This window comes from Carlito syrichta, unplaced genomic scaffold (assembly GCF_000164805.1).
Source record: "Carlito syrichta isolate Samal-C Ts95f unplaced genomic scaffold, Tarsius_syrichta-2.0.1 Scaffold274428, whole genome shotgun sequence".
NCBI lineage: Eukaryota > Metazoa > Chordata > Mammalia > Primates > Tarsiidae > Carlito > Carlito syrichta.
In genome coordinates, this window is record NW_007218524.1 from 53,787 (window position 1) to 69,129 (window position 15,343).

The window sequence follows — 15,343 nt, forward strand, 5'->3', positions numbered from 1 at the left end:
GCCCCCGCACTCCAGTCTGGGTGACAGAGTGAGACTCCAACTCAAAAAAAAAAAAAAGAAGTCTTAGATAGAGCAGTTGAACAAGAGAATGCAATCAGGGGTATCTAAGTAGAAAAAGAGGAAGTTAGCCGGGCTCCATGGCTCAGCCTGTAATCCCACACTTTGGGAGGCTGAGGTGAGCAGATTGCCTGAGCCCGTGGATTCAAGACCCACCTGGGCAACTTGGCGAGACCTCATCTCTACAATAAATCAAAAAATTAGCCAGGCATGGTAGCGTGGGCCTGTAGTTCCAGCTACTTGGAAGGCTGAGGCGGAAGGATCACCGGAGCCCAGCAGGTCGAGGCTGCGGTGGCCGGGAGTGGCCACTGCACTCCGATCTGGGCAACGGAGTGAGACTCCAACTCAAAAAAAAAAATGTAAACCTTAGCATACGCAGATTTATATTAAGCAGTTTTTTTTGAATTTGCATGGCACTTAATTCCATCATTCTCTCAAATTTGTTAATGCCTGTTGGCTTATTTCTTAGGTTCTGCTGCCTATAAATAAGATAAGTAGCTATTATCTTTAATCATGAGTATATACTCAAAGCTTCTTTCTTAGAACAAGTCAGGAATGCAAAATCTGATTTGAAGTACCAGATAAAAGTGTAATTTTCCAAAGGTAATTATTTCTGGATTGAAAGTTATTAGAAATCAATTTCACTACATATAATGCTTGCCTTATATCCAATTTTTTTTTTTAAATACAAGGCTAATCCTTAATTTTTGTCTTATATATTTCTCCATTATTTTCAAACTTAGAGGTTACATTTTGTGATATAGTCTTTAAAGCTTAGACTTTTCAAAAATAACAAGTTAAATAGATGAATTTTGAGACAGTGTTAAAGTTGTAAATTTTTAAAGTAAGGTTAAATGGAATAAGAAAGAAACCTGTTGAAATTAATATTATTTTTACTTGGTAATTATAAATATAAATACCTGCTGCTGTTTGGGAGGGTTGGAAATTTAAACTGTTTCCCTATTCTCTGTTGTTTAGGGAATGCCAAATTCAGCTAATACCCAAGGAAACGCAACACCAAATCCCCAGGTAATTTTTTTTTCCATGTTGTGCTTACCTTAAAATTATAAAAATTGTAACAATAATACAGAACAGCTTACATGTCTTCAAAAGTAAAATAATTTCATCTACAAAATATAATACATTAAATTGTATCCACTTTACTATAGAAACTCACTTCTGAGAACATTTTAATTTTCTTCAAGAGGGAGAAAACAAAACCTGACTTTATTCCTTGCTTTTCTTAATGAATCAGTAACAGAATTTCAGTGGCATATTTTAAACTCTTAAGAACTGGGAGCATACATTTTGTTTTTTCTACGGTACAGCCAAGACCTTGCAGGCACATGCTCAGGGTAACTTGTATGGTTAGGGCTCGCCTCCACTCCAGTTGGCTGAGGAACAACTATGCTTTCTAAGAGACTCACAGGTAGCGTTGTTAGTTACCCTTGCTCTCACTTCCTCAACACAAATACATTTCAGGCTTATTTTTTAAAGCCTTCTGTATAAATGTTTTAGAGACTTCTTATTAAATAAATCTCCCCACTAAATACCTCTCAAGCCTCAGTTATGTGTTGGTTCCATACTTGCTTCCTCTGATGCTGGAGTCTGGCAGGATCCTTAAATCCATAGAATTCTCTGTTCTGCTGAAGCTTTTTTCCTCTGTTATTACATTACTTGAATTTCTTTACCTCTTTAGGATTTATATTGCAGTTCATAAATGCCAGCAATTAACTCTAAGCCTTGATTTGTTCACGAATTGTTTTTTATACTTGATGTTTTCTCTTCTGTGAAACTAGCCTGAAGACAATCGTTCTTTTGTTACATACAGGACACTTTCCCTGTGATTTCCTATAATTTCAGAGTGGTGTATCAAATAAATAGCTGGATACCTAATAGCAGTGTTTGTTACTGCTTATTTGTATGTAACTAAATGTTGTGCATTTACTTGCAAAAAAAAGTAAATTAAAAGTCCCCAAGTAGTGGTTCTCAGTGGTAATCTTTCTAGATCTCAGTTTTTTTAATGAGGTAAACAATAGTGCAGAGGACTTATGTCTGAGTGTTACTGAGTATGGTAACCAGCTGTGGAGGAATGACATCACTGCCTTCTGTAGTTTTGTTAGGAACTTTGAATTATGCATCCATGTGACACAAATCTCCAATTATAACTGGCCTCCAGATGCTTAAAATGTTAGTATTGTTTATTGTTTTACATATTGTTAGTAAAATACTTAAAACCTTTAATACGATTTTTAATCTTCCACAGTTGGAAGGTCTTGAATATCTGCTTTGCATGTTGCTGTTACGTTTTTGTTTTTTCTCCTGGGTCGGTGTTTCTTAGCTTTAGTGTTTGGTGCATTAAGATTTCACAAGACTATTTGAACTGGAATGCAGTTCTCTGACCTTCAGGTTTCAATGTAAGGACCAAATGGCTTACAGTGTTGTTTATACTTACAAGCTAACTTTTCCTGTTTTCTTTTTATTAGGTCCCTGATTACCCTCCAAACTATATTTTATTCCTTAATAACTTACCAGAAGAGACTAACGAGATGATGTTATCCATGCTGTTTAATCAGTAAGTTTTTTTCATAAATATGTCTGCTTCCCAAAGCTTATTGACAGGACAAATAGCACTTTCATCGGTTGAATCTGTTTGTCATCACACATCAACAGTTCCTTACATTTTCATTGATTTGGTTTGGGATTAATCATGAATTGAAGCCATTTATTTATTTAGCAAATAAAATTGAGGCTATTTATTTATTTAGCAAATAAAAAGCTAAATTTTCTCTAATGTTTGAATTATCAGTCCTAATTGATATAAAGACAAAAATAGAACTAATGTACATTATTACCATTCATCTTCTCTACTTAGGATTCTTAGTTAGGATATGATTACTTTTCCTGAGCCAATATCAGGAAGTTGCATATATATATGTATAAACTGTTTTCCTTTTTAGGTTCCCTGGTTTCAAGGAAGTACGTTTGGTACCTGGGAGGCATGACATTGCCTTTGTTGAATTTGAAAATGATGGACAGGCTGGTGCTGCCAGGGATGCTTTACAAGGATTTAAAATCACACCATCCCATGCCATGAAGATTACCTATGCCAAGAAATAACATCTGGGACAGTAATCTTTAAAGGACTTGGTGTCATTTACAGTGTTTGTTTTGATAACATTCGGTCAGGTCATTTAATAGTTGGAGGTAGAGGGGCGTGAAAGTGAAATTTTTGTGAAGAACTTACATTATCTAGCATTTCTTTAGCTTTAGTGAACTATGAAATATGAAGGCCTTAATTTTGTACAATAAATTTTTATTTGTATCCTGTGTTTATGATGTTTTGTTTGTTGACCCATTGCCTTATTATCAAATGCTTATTCTAGTCTAGAACACATCTTAAGGTTTATAAAACTCTGTAATAGTATATTTTTCTAGTGTTTTTTGGAACAACTAATGATATAGCAACATTGAACCATTTTAATAAGAATTAAGGAGAATTCGATTATGGAAGATAGTAGACTACTGTTGTATTCATGATAATGATGATCATTCTGGATATTAGAAGAAAATGAAACCCAAGAAGGATCTAAATTTGATCTTTGTGTTCTTCAAAGAAGTGAAAAAATTATTTTGCAGGTAATAGACATTCCAGGAACATTTTCATTTGGTATTTAATAGAATAAAGGCCATCTAGGAGTTACGGTACTTACTGTTTTCTGGGAAACAGAGGGGAAGGGATTGTTGTCTTCACATTTTGCTTTTTCAGCTCTTTCCCTCGAGGTAGAACAGTTCCTAAGGAATACTGCTTGGTTAGTGTCTGACCTCTTTATTGAAAGGTCTCCAAGGGAGAGATTTTATAATTATAATTTTTTAAAAGACAAATAGGCCGATTGGCAAAGTTGCCAGTGCTAATCTTGCTACTACTTTATAATTCTTAAACACTGGTGTTCAAATACTTTCAAAGCCCATTTTCTTTAGCTTTTGATTAATACTTAGACTATTGATTCAGTCCCCTACTGAACAAACCATGGATATCTTTAGAAGTGGACTTTTTTTTTTAAAAGCACACATTGAAGAATAGTAACAACAGTAAAAGGGATAGTAATCATTTTTTGGTGTTCCTGTTTTAGGATTTTCTTGAAACCTTTTCCTTATTACTTAGACTTTTTATTGTATGTTTATGAAACGACCACTCTTAGACTTATGTGGACATCGACCATTATCACATCACTGCATACATAAAGAGGAAAAAATGTTTCTTATTTCAAAACAGACCATGTTTTTGGCTACTATTCAAATTCCTGGGCGCTTGCTCTCAGTTACTGTTGCTTGTCTTAGAACAGTATATTGATAAATAGAAGATAGTGTAAAACTGGAAATTTCCAGGAGGCTCACACCTGTGTTTAAAGTCTCATGACTTGTAGTATCTTCTGTGTGATCATTGGACAAGCATTTTGTCCCTTGAAAATGTCTCCAGCAAAGACCTAAAGAATGCGTAGCCCTGGCTAAAATTATTGTAGTTGATTTATTTGCCTTGGAGCAGTACTTTTCAGACTTCAGTGTGCTTGAGTTACTTGAGTATCAATGTGTAGATTCAGATGTAGTGTATTTAGGGGGTGAGGTCTGAGAGACAGAATATTTCTATAAAGTGATGTCAGAGTTACTGGTCTGGGGACCATGCTTGATGGTAAGTGGCAGGACCCCAGAGTCTCTGCCCTAATTTTTGCTCAATGAGTCTTAGGGCTGTTAGGAATCTCTTTTCAAAACTAGAAACTGCAGGAAGAAAGTACATACACCTAAGCATGCAATTTCAGAGGGATCAGGCATTCATTCAGTGGATACTCATTGTATATACTAAGTATCTTTCTGGGTGCTAATGATAGGGTGAGGAACAATATGGACAAGATCCCTGCCTCGTGGACCTTTCATTGTAGTATTGGGAGACAAGTCACCACCAAGAAGGTAAACCAGGCATGTAGGATAGTGCTACATGCCCTAGGACAATGTTGCACAGCCGTGTGATTCAGGAATTGGGCTGGGGAGTATATGAGTAGGCTGTTGGATTGGTTTGACTGTGGAGGCATCTCCCCAGAGACCTGAATACCAGTATCCGGAGGAAAAGCATCCCAGGCAATATAAGCTTGGAGGGCCTGAAGCAGACATGAGTAGTGTTTTCAGAAAAGAGTAGCTGATATAGGAGGAACAGTGAGGGAGAGTGAAAGGGTCAACTGGTGGCAAGGTGGACTGGTGCCAAGCAATGGTCAACTGCGGCAAGGAGGGTCAGTGCTGGTGCTGGTGCTGGGGCCTCAGGAATAATGCAAGATTGCAACCAAATAAGAAAGTAGAAGTAAAGTGTTTTTTTTTTTTTTTCCAAGTATCACTTTGTCATTCAGGCTGGAGTGCAGTGGCATGCTCATGGCCACCACAGCCTCCACCTGCTGGGCTCAGAAGCTCCTTTCACCTCAGTCTTCCAAGTAGCAGGAGCTACATGCCTGGCTAATTTTTCTTGATTTATTGTAGAGATGAGGTCTCGCCAAGTTGCCCGGGCTAGTCCTGAACCCATGGGCTCAGGCCATCCTCTCACCTCGGCCTCCCAAAGTGCTGGGATTATAGGCATGAGCCACCGTGCCCGGCCAGAAGTAAAGTTTATTTTTCACCTTTCACAGATCAGAAAGGGGGCTGACACTCAGAGGCAATTGTGGCATTGAGTGACCAAAGGTTAGGTATATTTAAGAGCCTTTGGAGAAGGGGGGGTTGGGCCCTGAGTAGCATCCAGGGCTGCGGGTCTTTGATGTTGATTGTAGTCACATGAATCTTAGATCTTGAGGTTGCCAGACATTACATCTCATGCTCTCAGGTGGTGAGCTAGATGGGAGGAAACAAGGGGAGGGGGTTTTCCTGTAAGAGACTTTGTCAGACATTTGCAATCTACAAATTCCTTGGCCAAAAGGTTGTCTGTTACCATTTCTATGGCTCTGTCCTTGACTTGCATCTGATGGAGATTTGCCGAGGGGGTGGGATGAGCTGTTGCTTGGGCTGCCTTAGAATGTCTGAAGGCTTCCTAATACCTGCCTATTGGAAATTTATATATGTCTAACCTGTGCTAGATTCAGTGTATCAAACTACAAATAGCTATGCTGAGGCAAAATGTGAACTAAGTTTATTCTAAGTTTCTTGGGGTCCCTCCTTTCATTGGGAGAGACAGGAGGCAAGATTCAAGGGTCAGAGGGGCCAGATCCTATAACCAGGTTTCCAAATCAAGACCAGCTATATAAAAGATCTTACCCTGAACATCTCATACACACACACACAGTAACCAACTCTATTTCACACATGCACCCCCAAAACACTTTTAATCACACTACAAGTATATTTTGCTTAACCTATTTATCTTTTTGGAAAATTGTTTTGCACAAAGTTAGAATGTTGAATTCTTGTCCCTCATTTTTTCAAGGGACTACATTTGGGGTGGGAGGAGGAGGTATTGCTCTGAAGCTGCAATGTCAACCTAGGTGGAGATGGCATCCCGCCAAGGGTCTCTTTCTAGAAGCAATGGACTGGCAGAGCAAGGAGGGTCATCTTATGAGAGAGATGCCAGCCTCAAACGCCCTATAAAAAGCAGCAAATTATTGTCTGTTTCTCCCAATAGAAAGAAACAAAGAACTGAGTACCATATGTTCTCACTCATAAGTGAACCCTGAAACATTTACCATAATTCTATAAGAAAGGGATTGGCAGTAGCAGAAAACTGCCAGGGGAGGGAGGGTGGCACATAACATCAATAAGGGTATCTAATCTCAAACCAGGTGAAGTGGGACCAAAGGGAGACCCAAACTTTACCTGTACAATGGCCACTTGTATACCTATAACTAATCCTGAAGTGGACCCCACATTTTTTTTTTTTTTGAGTTGGCGTCTCACTCTGTCGCCTAGGCTGGAGTGCAGTGGCACACTCACCGCCACCCCAGCGTCGACCTGCTGGGCTCCGGCGATCCTTCCGCCTCAGTTTTCCAAGTAGCCAGAACTACAGGTGCGTGCCGCCACCCTGCCCGGTTATTTTTGTCATTTTTATTGTAGAGACAAGGTCTCGGCCAAGTTGTCGGGGCTGGTCTCGAACCCATGGACTCAGGCACTCCTCTTGCCTCAGCCTCCCAAAGTACTGGAATTATAGGCTTGAGCCACTGTGCCTGGGCGCATTTTTTTTTTTTACTGACATCTCTTTAGTGCCTAGAACAGTACCTAGCACATTGTAGGTTCTCAGTAAATGCCTGTTGGATAGATGGAGCCAGGTGCTGGCACTTCTGCTTTGGTGCCTATAGCAGTGCTCGGTTTCTCCATAGGAAGGAGGCCCAGAAGCAAGGAAGTGGGAGTAACATGGATGTCTAACTTTACTTCCTTCTCTATGACCCATGGTCCATGAGCGTTTGAGACTGAATTGCTAGAGTACGACGAGAAAGAGAGTAGCGAAAAGGTTTCTTCCTTTTCCCCAACCCACCTGTCTCCTTCCCTACTAGTAGAGTCTTCAGTGTGGCATCAACTAGTGTGTTAGACTCCATCTCTGGCCTAAGACAGATAAGCCCTCTAAGAACCCTATCATGAAGGATTTGTAAACATAAGGATCCTTTTATCTGTCTATTGTACAAGTCCAGCTTTTTATGAATTGGACTTGTTTAAATCAAAATTACTTGTACTAAAAATATAGATCTCACATTTTCAACGAATGTTTTCAGTTAGCACATCTTTGCCCATAAGCTGAAAGAGAATGAGGCTTGAACTAAAAACTAAAAATGGTTTAAAAAGCCTCAAAGTCCTCAAAATAATGCCGGGATGATTGATGCAAAAAAACACAGCTAGAGTGGCTTTAACAATGCGGACAATTTGGGTATTATTTGTGTGTAAAAAAGACAAGCGTTTAACTCTCTTTGAAAAATAAGATGCTAACTTGCTCCTGAAGTCCAATAGCCTGTCAGGAAAGCAGAGGGAGGGTAGACCCTTCCCATTGGCCGAGGGTATTGCCTAGAGGTCTGGCTTTCACATAAAAGGCAGGAACCACTGAAGCATTCCCCACTTCCAATCAAAGAGTGTGAGCCAAGACAGCAAAAAAGGAAGATGGCAAGAATAATGTTGCTTTTCCTCTTGGGTCTTGTGGCCGTGTGTGCCGTGCATGGAATATTTATGGACCGACTCTCTTCCAAGAAGCTCTGTGCAGATGAAGAGTGTGTCTGTAAGAACTTCTTCAATGCTTTTCATTATCTTTCTGTTGTATGATTGAAAATGTATCCACTAACAGCATAAAATCGAACTGTACTTTGAAGTGAATCTTCTCCAATATGTATGTTATTTGCTTTGTTTCTCCTCAATGGCATGTTGGATGTTTTCCTATGGAGAATTCACTTGGCTAAGATTTTGTTGCAACTTTAATATCTTGGCTATCTTGCTCTTTCTGAATTGATACCAGCTGTAAACTGGGAGTGCCAGTCACTCTGATTTCCTAGTTTTTCTTTGCCTTTTTTGCTGTTAGAAAATTCAGAAACCTAAAATATAGTCATCCCAACTTTTGTTTTTCTTCCAGATACCATTTCTCTGGCTAATGCCCAAGAAGATTACAATGCCCCGGACTGCAGGTTCATTAACGTTAAAAAAGGGCAGCAGATCTATGTTTACTCAAAGCTGGTAAAAGAAAATGAAGCTGGAGAATTTTGGGCTGGCAGTGTAAGATGAGATTATTAAAAACACACACCTAATTGACACACGTTGCTCTTAATTTTTCCAGTATTACCTGTCTGCATCCCATTTTGATGCTTAAAACTAACTGTTAAGAACAATGTAGAGATTGGAAATGGAAATGCAAAAATTTAGGTATATTTACTATGATTGCATTTTAAGAACACAAAGATAGTTTTAATAACAAAACCAAATGTAGATGAATGTAATGTTTTGGCAAGAAAAAAAAAAAAAAAGGCAAGCACACGGGCACAAACATTCCAAAGAGTTTGAATCTTATTTAAAAACATCTGAGAAGATTTGCCAAGTAGAAGGCATGTATGTCATATGATGGTAGTTTCAATATTCTTTTGGGAAACTTTTGCACCCTTTTTAATTCTAAAAATCTGCTTTCTTCAGTTAAAACAAAAAACGGTGGGCCCTGGACAGCGCTGAAGTAGGATTGCTTTTCTGTCCCCATCTGTAGCCCCAAAGATGGGTCCTAAAGTAATGAAGAATTACATTTAAATTCATTCATGTATCTGTTCACTTGAATTGTTAAAAACTGAGAAATACTGGTCTTTTATAATAAACGCATCTCCAGTAAAAAATAGACTTTTTTAATGAGTTTCAAGAAGATTTCAGGCAACTCTCAAGACTGCATAAAATGAAGTCATTCTAAAGTAGTGAGATAAGTTAAGAATGGGTCATAAAAAATAGACACAAGATTTCTGTGGCTTAACTTAGTGCCATCATTGAACTTCAGATTTGGTTCTGAGCCCCTTGGAGCCCAGAGTAAAAGGCAGATACTGGCCACTAAGCAAAGAGGATGACTGAGGACTTCTCAGAATATCCTCACACCAGCTCTCCCCTGATCACTACTTTTCTTTGGCACTCAGGTTTATGGTGACAACCAGGACGAGATGGGCATCGTGGGTTATTTCCCCAGCAACTTGGTAAAGGAGCAGCGTGTGTACCAGGAAGCCACCAAGGAAGTTCCTACCACGGTAAGCACCTCAAAGGTGACCACAGAAGGACTCAGATCTTGGGGTAGACTGGTGTTAAAAATGCATCATGCAACTTACAAGCTGTAGAGAACAATGCTCCCAGTATCCAAAGGTGACTTTTCTGAGATGGTGGGACTTGGGAGACCATGAATATCCACTGTCAATGCAGAAATATTAGTGAGCCATCTCTATACAAAACTGTTTTGTTTTATTTCAGTTTATTATTTTTTGGTTTTAATTTTTTTCTTTTTTACTTTATTTTTTCAGTTTTATTGAGGTATATTTGGCAAATAGAAATTGCTTCTATTTAAAGTGTACAATTTGATGTTTTGATATTCCTATACAGTATGAAATGATCATCACAACTAATTAGCAAATCTATTCCTTCTCATAGTTACTTTTGTGTGTGTGTGTTGAAAGCACTTAAGTTCAACCTTCCAGCAAATTTTAAGTATAGAATACAGTACTCCTTTTGTTTTAGATGCAAGGTATTCTGAAAAGGAGTCTATGTCATAAGGAGAGAAACCAAAATAGTACTGAGTCTTATTGCTGGTTTATACTTATTCACAAAAGACGAGTAAGGGAAAATCTTAGCACCTGTCTTACATAAAATCAAAATGGTCTAGAAAAATTTTGAATGTCTTATTTGTGTGGTAGATAGACTCTACTTTTTTATGTATGGAAGGAAATCAAGCATCTTCTAATGCCCTGAGTTCTAGAAACTCAAGACAAGAAATAAATGATCTATGTGGCTCATGCCTATAATCCAGCACTTTAGGAGGCCGAGACGAGAGGATGGCCTGAGTCCAGGGATTCGAAATTAGCCTGGGCAACTTGGTGAGACCTGTCTCTACAATAAACAAAAGAAATTAGTCAGGTGTGGTTATAGCTACTAGGAAGACTGAGGCTGAAGGATTGCCTGAGCCCAGCAGCAAGTTGGGGCTGTGGTGGCTGTGAGCGTGCTACTGCACTCCAGTCTGGGCAACAGAGTGAGACTCCAACTCAAAAAAAAAAAAAAGTTTACTTAAAGATCTTCATTGTAAGTCATTTTTTACTTAAAGTAAGAATTATTTTATATTCTTTGAAAGTCAACCTTTACTTATTTTAAATCCAAGTTTCACCTTGATTAAATGTTATTTTGTAAAAAAAAAAATCTACATTTGTTTTCTGGATGAACCTGCTCAGCTCAATCTTTTTTTTTTTTTTCTTCTTCCAGGATATTGACTTCTTCTGCGAGTGAGAAATTAGTTAAAGCTTCAGTTAGAAAGGAAACTCCGAAAAATAAAGAAAAAAGCAAAAATAGCCGCCCTCTACGCATGTTATTAATTGCTGACTGTCATTTCAAGAATTTTTTATCTTACAGGAGGGCAGGGGCTTAGGGTTGGAGGAAGCAGGTAAGAGAGCGTTTTCAACTCAGTCTTGTTTCCTGCGGGCCTGGTCTTCCCACAAGCAGGAGCAGAGAGAGGTTGGGGTCAAATGGGTAAACCGAGACCAGAGAATTATTTTTTAACCTAGAGGATTTTTTTCTTACACAGGGATGCACATAAAAGATGATTTGTTTGTAATTATTTCTAAATAATCTTCCCAGCTCTTTGAATTCCTGTATATAAACTTGGTGGGACATCGTTCTTTGGACATGATATTTTCTACTTATTTGTCTCTCTAGTCAATTGGGGTGTTAATAATGCATCTGAAGGAGTTGTATCATCAAGGGATATATTCTAGTATTTTTGTTATTTGTAATATGTTATGCTTTTAGGAGGTGATGCTATTGGGGAAAGGAAAGAGCTTTTTGGACCCAATGATGCTTGGACAACTACTCTACATTTCTCTTTTATATAATTGGAGAAGGCAAGTTATGGAAATACTTTTTTTTTTTTTGAGTTGGAGTCTCACTCTGTCACCCAGGCTTGAGTGCAGTGACATGCTCATGGTCACAGCCTCGACCTACTGGACTCAGGCAACCTTCCGCCTCAGCCTTCCAAGTAGCTGAAACTACAGGCGCATGCTACCACGCCTGCTTATTTTTTGATTTATTGTAAAGACTAGGTCTCACCAAGTTGTCCAGGCTGGTCTCGAACCTGTAAGCTCAGGCAATCCTTTTGCCTCAGTCTCATAAATTGCTGGGGTTACAGGCTTGAGCCACCAGGCCCAGCCAGAAATACTTTTAATTTGAAATAGTTTCCCCTTAATATGTACCCTCTCTGGATGTTATTTAAGATTTGTGTCATCAAAAGACAGAAATAGAAAAAAAATCTGAGTTATTTTCTTTACTTCTTTTATCAGCTTTGAATTTCCTCTTTCTGTGCAGATTCCTCTAGTCAAGTGTGATGTATCAGGAAATCTGATGAGGGGAAGCAGGTTTTGTGGTGCTGGTGGGCCCACGAGTTTTTCTATATATAACTGGAAATCTGCTTTGTTCGTATGTTATTAATACAATTCTTTTGATGTAGTCATAAGTGTTTGTTTGCATGTAATTAAAATGCCTGTAATACACTCAAAATAACTTCTTCACAATTTCTGAAGTTTTTCTTTTAAAGTATTTTTTACTTTAGAGTATAAAAGTTTGGAGACTTAGGAATTTGTTTTTAAGTTTTTTGTGATCTGGATAGCACATAAACCTGAAAAAGAGAGCATTTAGGGCAAGTCAGAGATTGGATCCTTGCGTCATCTTTCAGCTCTGTCGCTGTGACTTTGGGTGGATCGTTTTACTAAGTTCTTATGGAGGTCAGTCAAGTAAAATGATACCAAAAAGCAAAACAAAACCAAAAAACCTACAGTTTATTTGTTTCTAGCTCACTTTATTCTATAAAAGCTTTTGTTAGCATCTCTCCTTACTTGCTGGTCTCTACATTTTGGAGACAACCAGCTGTCCTGAGACAATCAGCAACCCCATGGCTCCCATCTGGCCTCAGGCATTCAGCCTCACTCCTCACACACAGGATCTCTACTGCAGAGCTCCCTCTTTACCCAGCAGAACTGATCTCATTCTGGAGGGAAGCCATTGATTGATTTAACTCTCCTGTGTGTGTGTGGGAGAGAGGGTGCTGTCTGCATTAAAGGAAATAAAGTACTTGCAGGACTTTAAGTACCATCTAACCACTAAAAAATGCAAAGGGACATCCCTGGACCAGCAGCAGCAGGGAGCTGGTTGGAATGCAGAATTGCCCACTGCGTATCTCCTGTATCAGAATCTGCTTTTTAAGCAAGAACCCCGGGGGATTCCTGTGCACATTAAAGATTGAGAAACTTTGATTTTAGTTCCCACCTCTCATCTTACAGATACAGAAAAAAAACAGCTGGAGAACCTGGCAGATGAAGCAACTCTCCCAAAATTAAACAACAGGATTGCAATGTTCCTGACAGTATCTTCTCATGTTGCAGGCAACATCTTGGTTCTCCATTATGTCAGGGTGAGGATTTAGGGGTAGTGAAGCCTTTTGGGACTCCTTTCCAGTTGAGGAATCTTTCTTCTTCCTTTCCCATTAAGGGCGAGGGCATCTTGACACCTCTTAGATCTTGACACATCTAAGACACCTCTAGGGTTGTCTACTGTTGCATTAGGGAAAAAAATAAAAGTCTAGAGATCCTTGAGAAAATCCTAGTTTGTAGGCTTCCTTGACATCCCAAGCTAACTGATTATCTATCTATATTCTCTATGTCATATGACATATCCATCTATCTCTATCTATGTTTTATATATATTTAATGTATATATATATTTAAGCTGCCCAAGTCCTTTGCTTTAGTCTATTGACCGTGTACGAGGAGGTTGGGCCTGGCAACCTGAGTCCCTGTGACCAGTTCCATCCTGGAGAATACAAAGCTACCCAAACTTAGCCAGATTTCAAGATCCTCACCTTTCCTGTTTTGATACCTCAAATTTTGTTACCCCCTCAGATAACTAAAGTCCGATTAAACAAGATTAAACAGAATGGGAGCTGTCATCATTGAACTGTTAGTCTAGAGAGTTCATTCAGTTTAGGAAAGGTTTTACTGTGCAGCTTGTACTGCTTCCTTATGGGAAAGAAAGAAGACACTTAATCCTCCATCACTGACCTCCCAAAATTGGGATGTATTAGTTCATTCTGCATTGCTATAAGAAAATACCTGAGACTGGGTAGTTTATATAGAGGAAAGAGGCTTATTTGGCTAACAGTTCTGCATGATGCTGGCATCTGCTCAGCTTCTGATGAGGCCTCAGGAAGTTTTCACTTGTGAAGGAAGGCAAGGGGAGCTGGCATGTCACATGGTGTGAGCAGATGCAAGAGAGGAAGAAGGAGCCACCAGGCTCTTTTAAACAACTAGTTCTCAGGTAAATTAATAGAGCAAGACTCACTCATTGCCCTGAGAAAGACACCAAACCATTCATGAAGGATCCACCTCAAGATCCCATCACCTCTCATTAAGCCCCACCTCCAACAATGGGGATTATATTTCAGCATGAGATTTGGAGGGAGCAACATCCACACTATACCAATAAGGAGTAAGACTTTCACCTGCGGAAGAGTGAGGAACCAATGTGGCATGGTAGGTGTGACTTCATGAGCCAATGCAGAGAAAGTAGTAGACTTCACAGAGAGCAGGCTCTTCCAAGGGGTTCCCAGTGCAGGATGAGGTGAGTATAGAAACTGATGAGAGGAGTCAGGGCATGGTACATGCTGGTAGACAATACAATGAAACCACACTCACAGGAAACGTGTTGGGTCGTACTGGTGGCTCAGAAAAGTTAAGTGATGAGAAAAAAGCCCAGGGAATCTTGGAGCTTTAAAATAACTGGGTTGCTATTTTCTAGCTGTGCATTCTTGGATGAGGTTTTGACTGTAATGTTCGGCCCACTCATAATGTGCCTACTCTGTTGGTAACAAAATGCCAAGTTACCTTTTCGGTGTAACAGAGCCCCAACTGTGAGTCATGGAGCCCAGGCATATGCAATAGAAAAAGCTTTGACTTCTAGCAACATCCAAAACCAATGAATCGTCCCCTCAGAACTAGGAAGAAAGGGACAGGACTTGAACATGGATACCGGAATTCTTTCAGAAGCAAGGGATCCACCGGTCGGGAATATCTAGGGCTCAAAGCTGCCTCAACATACCTTTGTGTAAAAGGTTAAATTGAAAACCCTCCAATCATACCCTACCAAGTCAACATTTCTAAATCCTTTCCTTGCCTTCTGATCCCATAAATTTGTCCCAGACCCGAAATCAGTGAGACTGGTCTGAGTTCACACCTGTCTCCATGCTGACTGGTTTTACAAATAAAGCCTTTCTTTTCTCAAAAGCTGGTGCCACATAGTATTGGCTTCTCTGCACGAACCAGAAAGTAAGCCCATTTGCTTGATAACAAGACTTCAGTGGGCATCTGTTTTCTTGACTATACATGAGGTTGACATCTTCCTTGCTGGGTTATTGTAAGGGTTCAATACAACATATGTACAGAGTCTGGACATACATGGCAACCACTATTATCTGACATGCTGTGGTTGGTTGGGAAGTTACCTCTTCTGCAAGGAAATGCTGCTACGACCTGCCAGATACTTTACAAGAAGAAATCGCAGTTACTGATTCAGACCA

The 15,343-nt window shown here is 39.4% G+C and overlaps 2 protein-coding genes across 2 annotated transcripts in view; both read left to right on the forward strand.

The window, feature by feature from the left end:
- LOC103254307 (U2 small nuclear ribonucleoprotein B'') overlaps positions 1–3,390 on the forward strand; it is an 11,081-nt gene extending 7,691 nt beyond the window's left edge. The window contains exons 5-7 of the mRNA XM_008052435.1: positions 1,036–1,086; positions 2,544–2,632; positions 3,018–3,390. Coding sequence (XP_008050626.1) covers positions 1,036–1,086; positions 2,544–2,632; positions 3,018–3,177 — 300 coding nt within the window. The 3' untranslated portion in view covers positions 3,178–3,390. The remainder of the gene's footprint in view (positions 1–1,035; positions 1,087–2,543; positions 2,633–3,017) is intronic.
- A 4,734-nt stretch (positions 3,391–8,124) lies between these two features.
- Positions 8,125–11,075, forward strand: OTOR (otoraplin). The gene is made up of 4 exons (XM_008052436.1): positions 8,125–8,284; positions 8,633–8,772; positions 9,663–9,770; positions 10,987–11,075. The coding sequence occupies exons 1-4, from the start codon at positions 8,170–8,172 to the stop codon at positions 11,008–11,010; spliced, it is 387 nt and encodes a 128-aa protein (XP_008050627.1). The 5' UTR covers positions 8,125–8,169; the 3' UTR covers positions 11,011–11,075.
- Positions 11,076–15,343: the final 4,268 nt, after the last annotated feature.

Coding starts and splice junctions, on each gene's coding strand:
- OTOR (XM_008052436.1), top strand. CDS start 8,170: ATGGCAAGAATAATGTTGCTTTTCCTCTTGGGTCTTGTGGCCGTGTGT. Junction 8,773..9,662: donor GAGAATTTTGGGCTGGCAGT/GTAAGATGAGAT, acceptor TTTGGCACTCAG/GTTTATGGTGACAACCAGGA. Junction 9,771..10,986: donor CCAAGGAAGTTCCTACCACG/GTAAGCACCTCA, acceptor TTCTTCTTCCAG/GATATTGACTTCTTCTGCGA.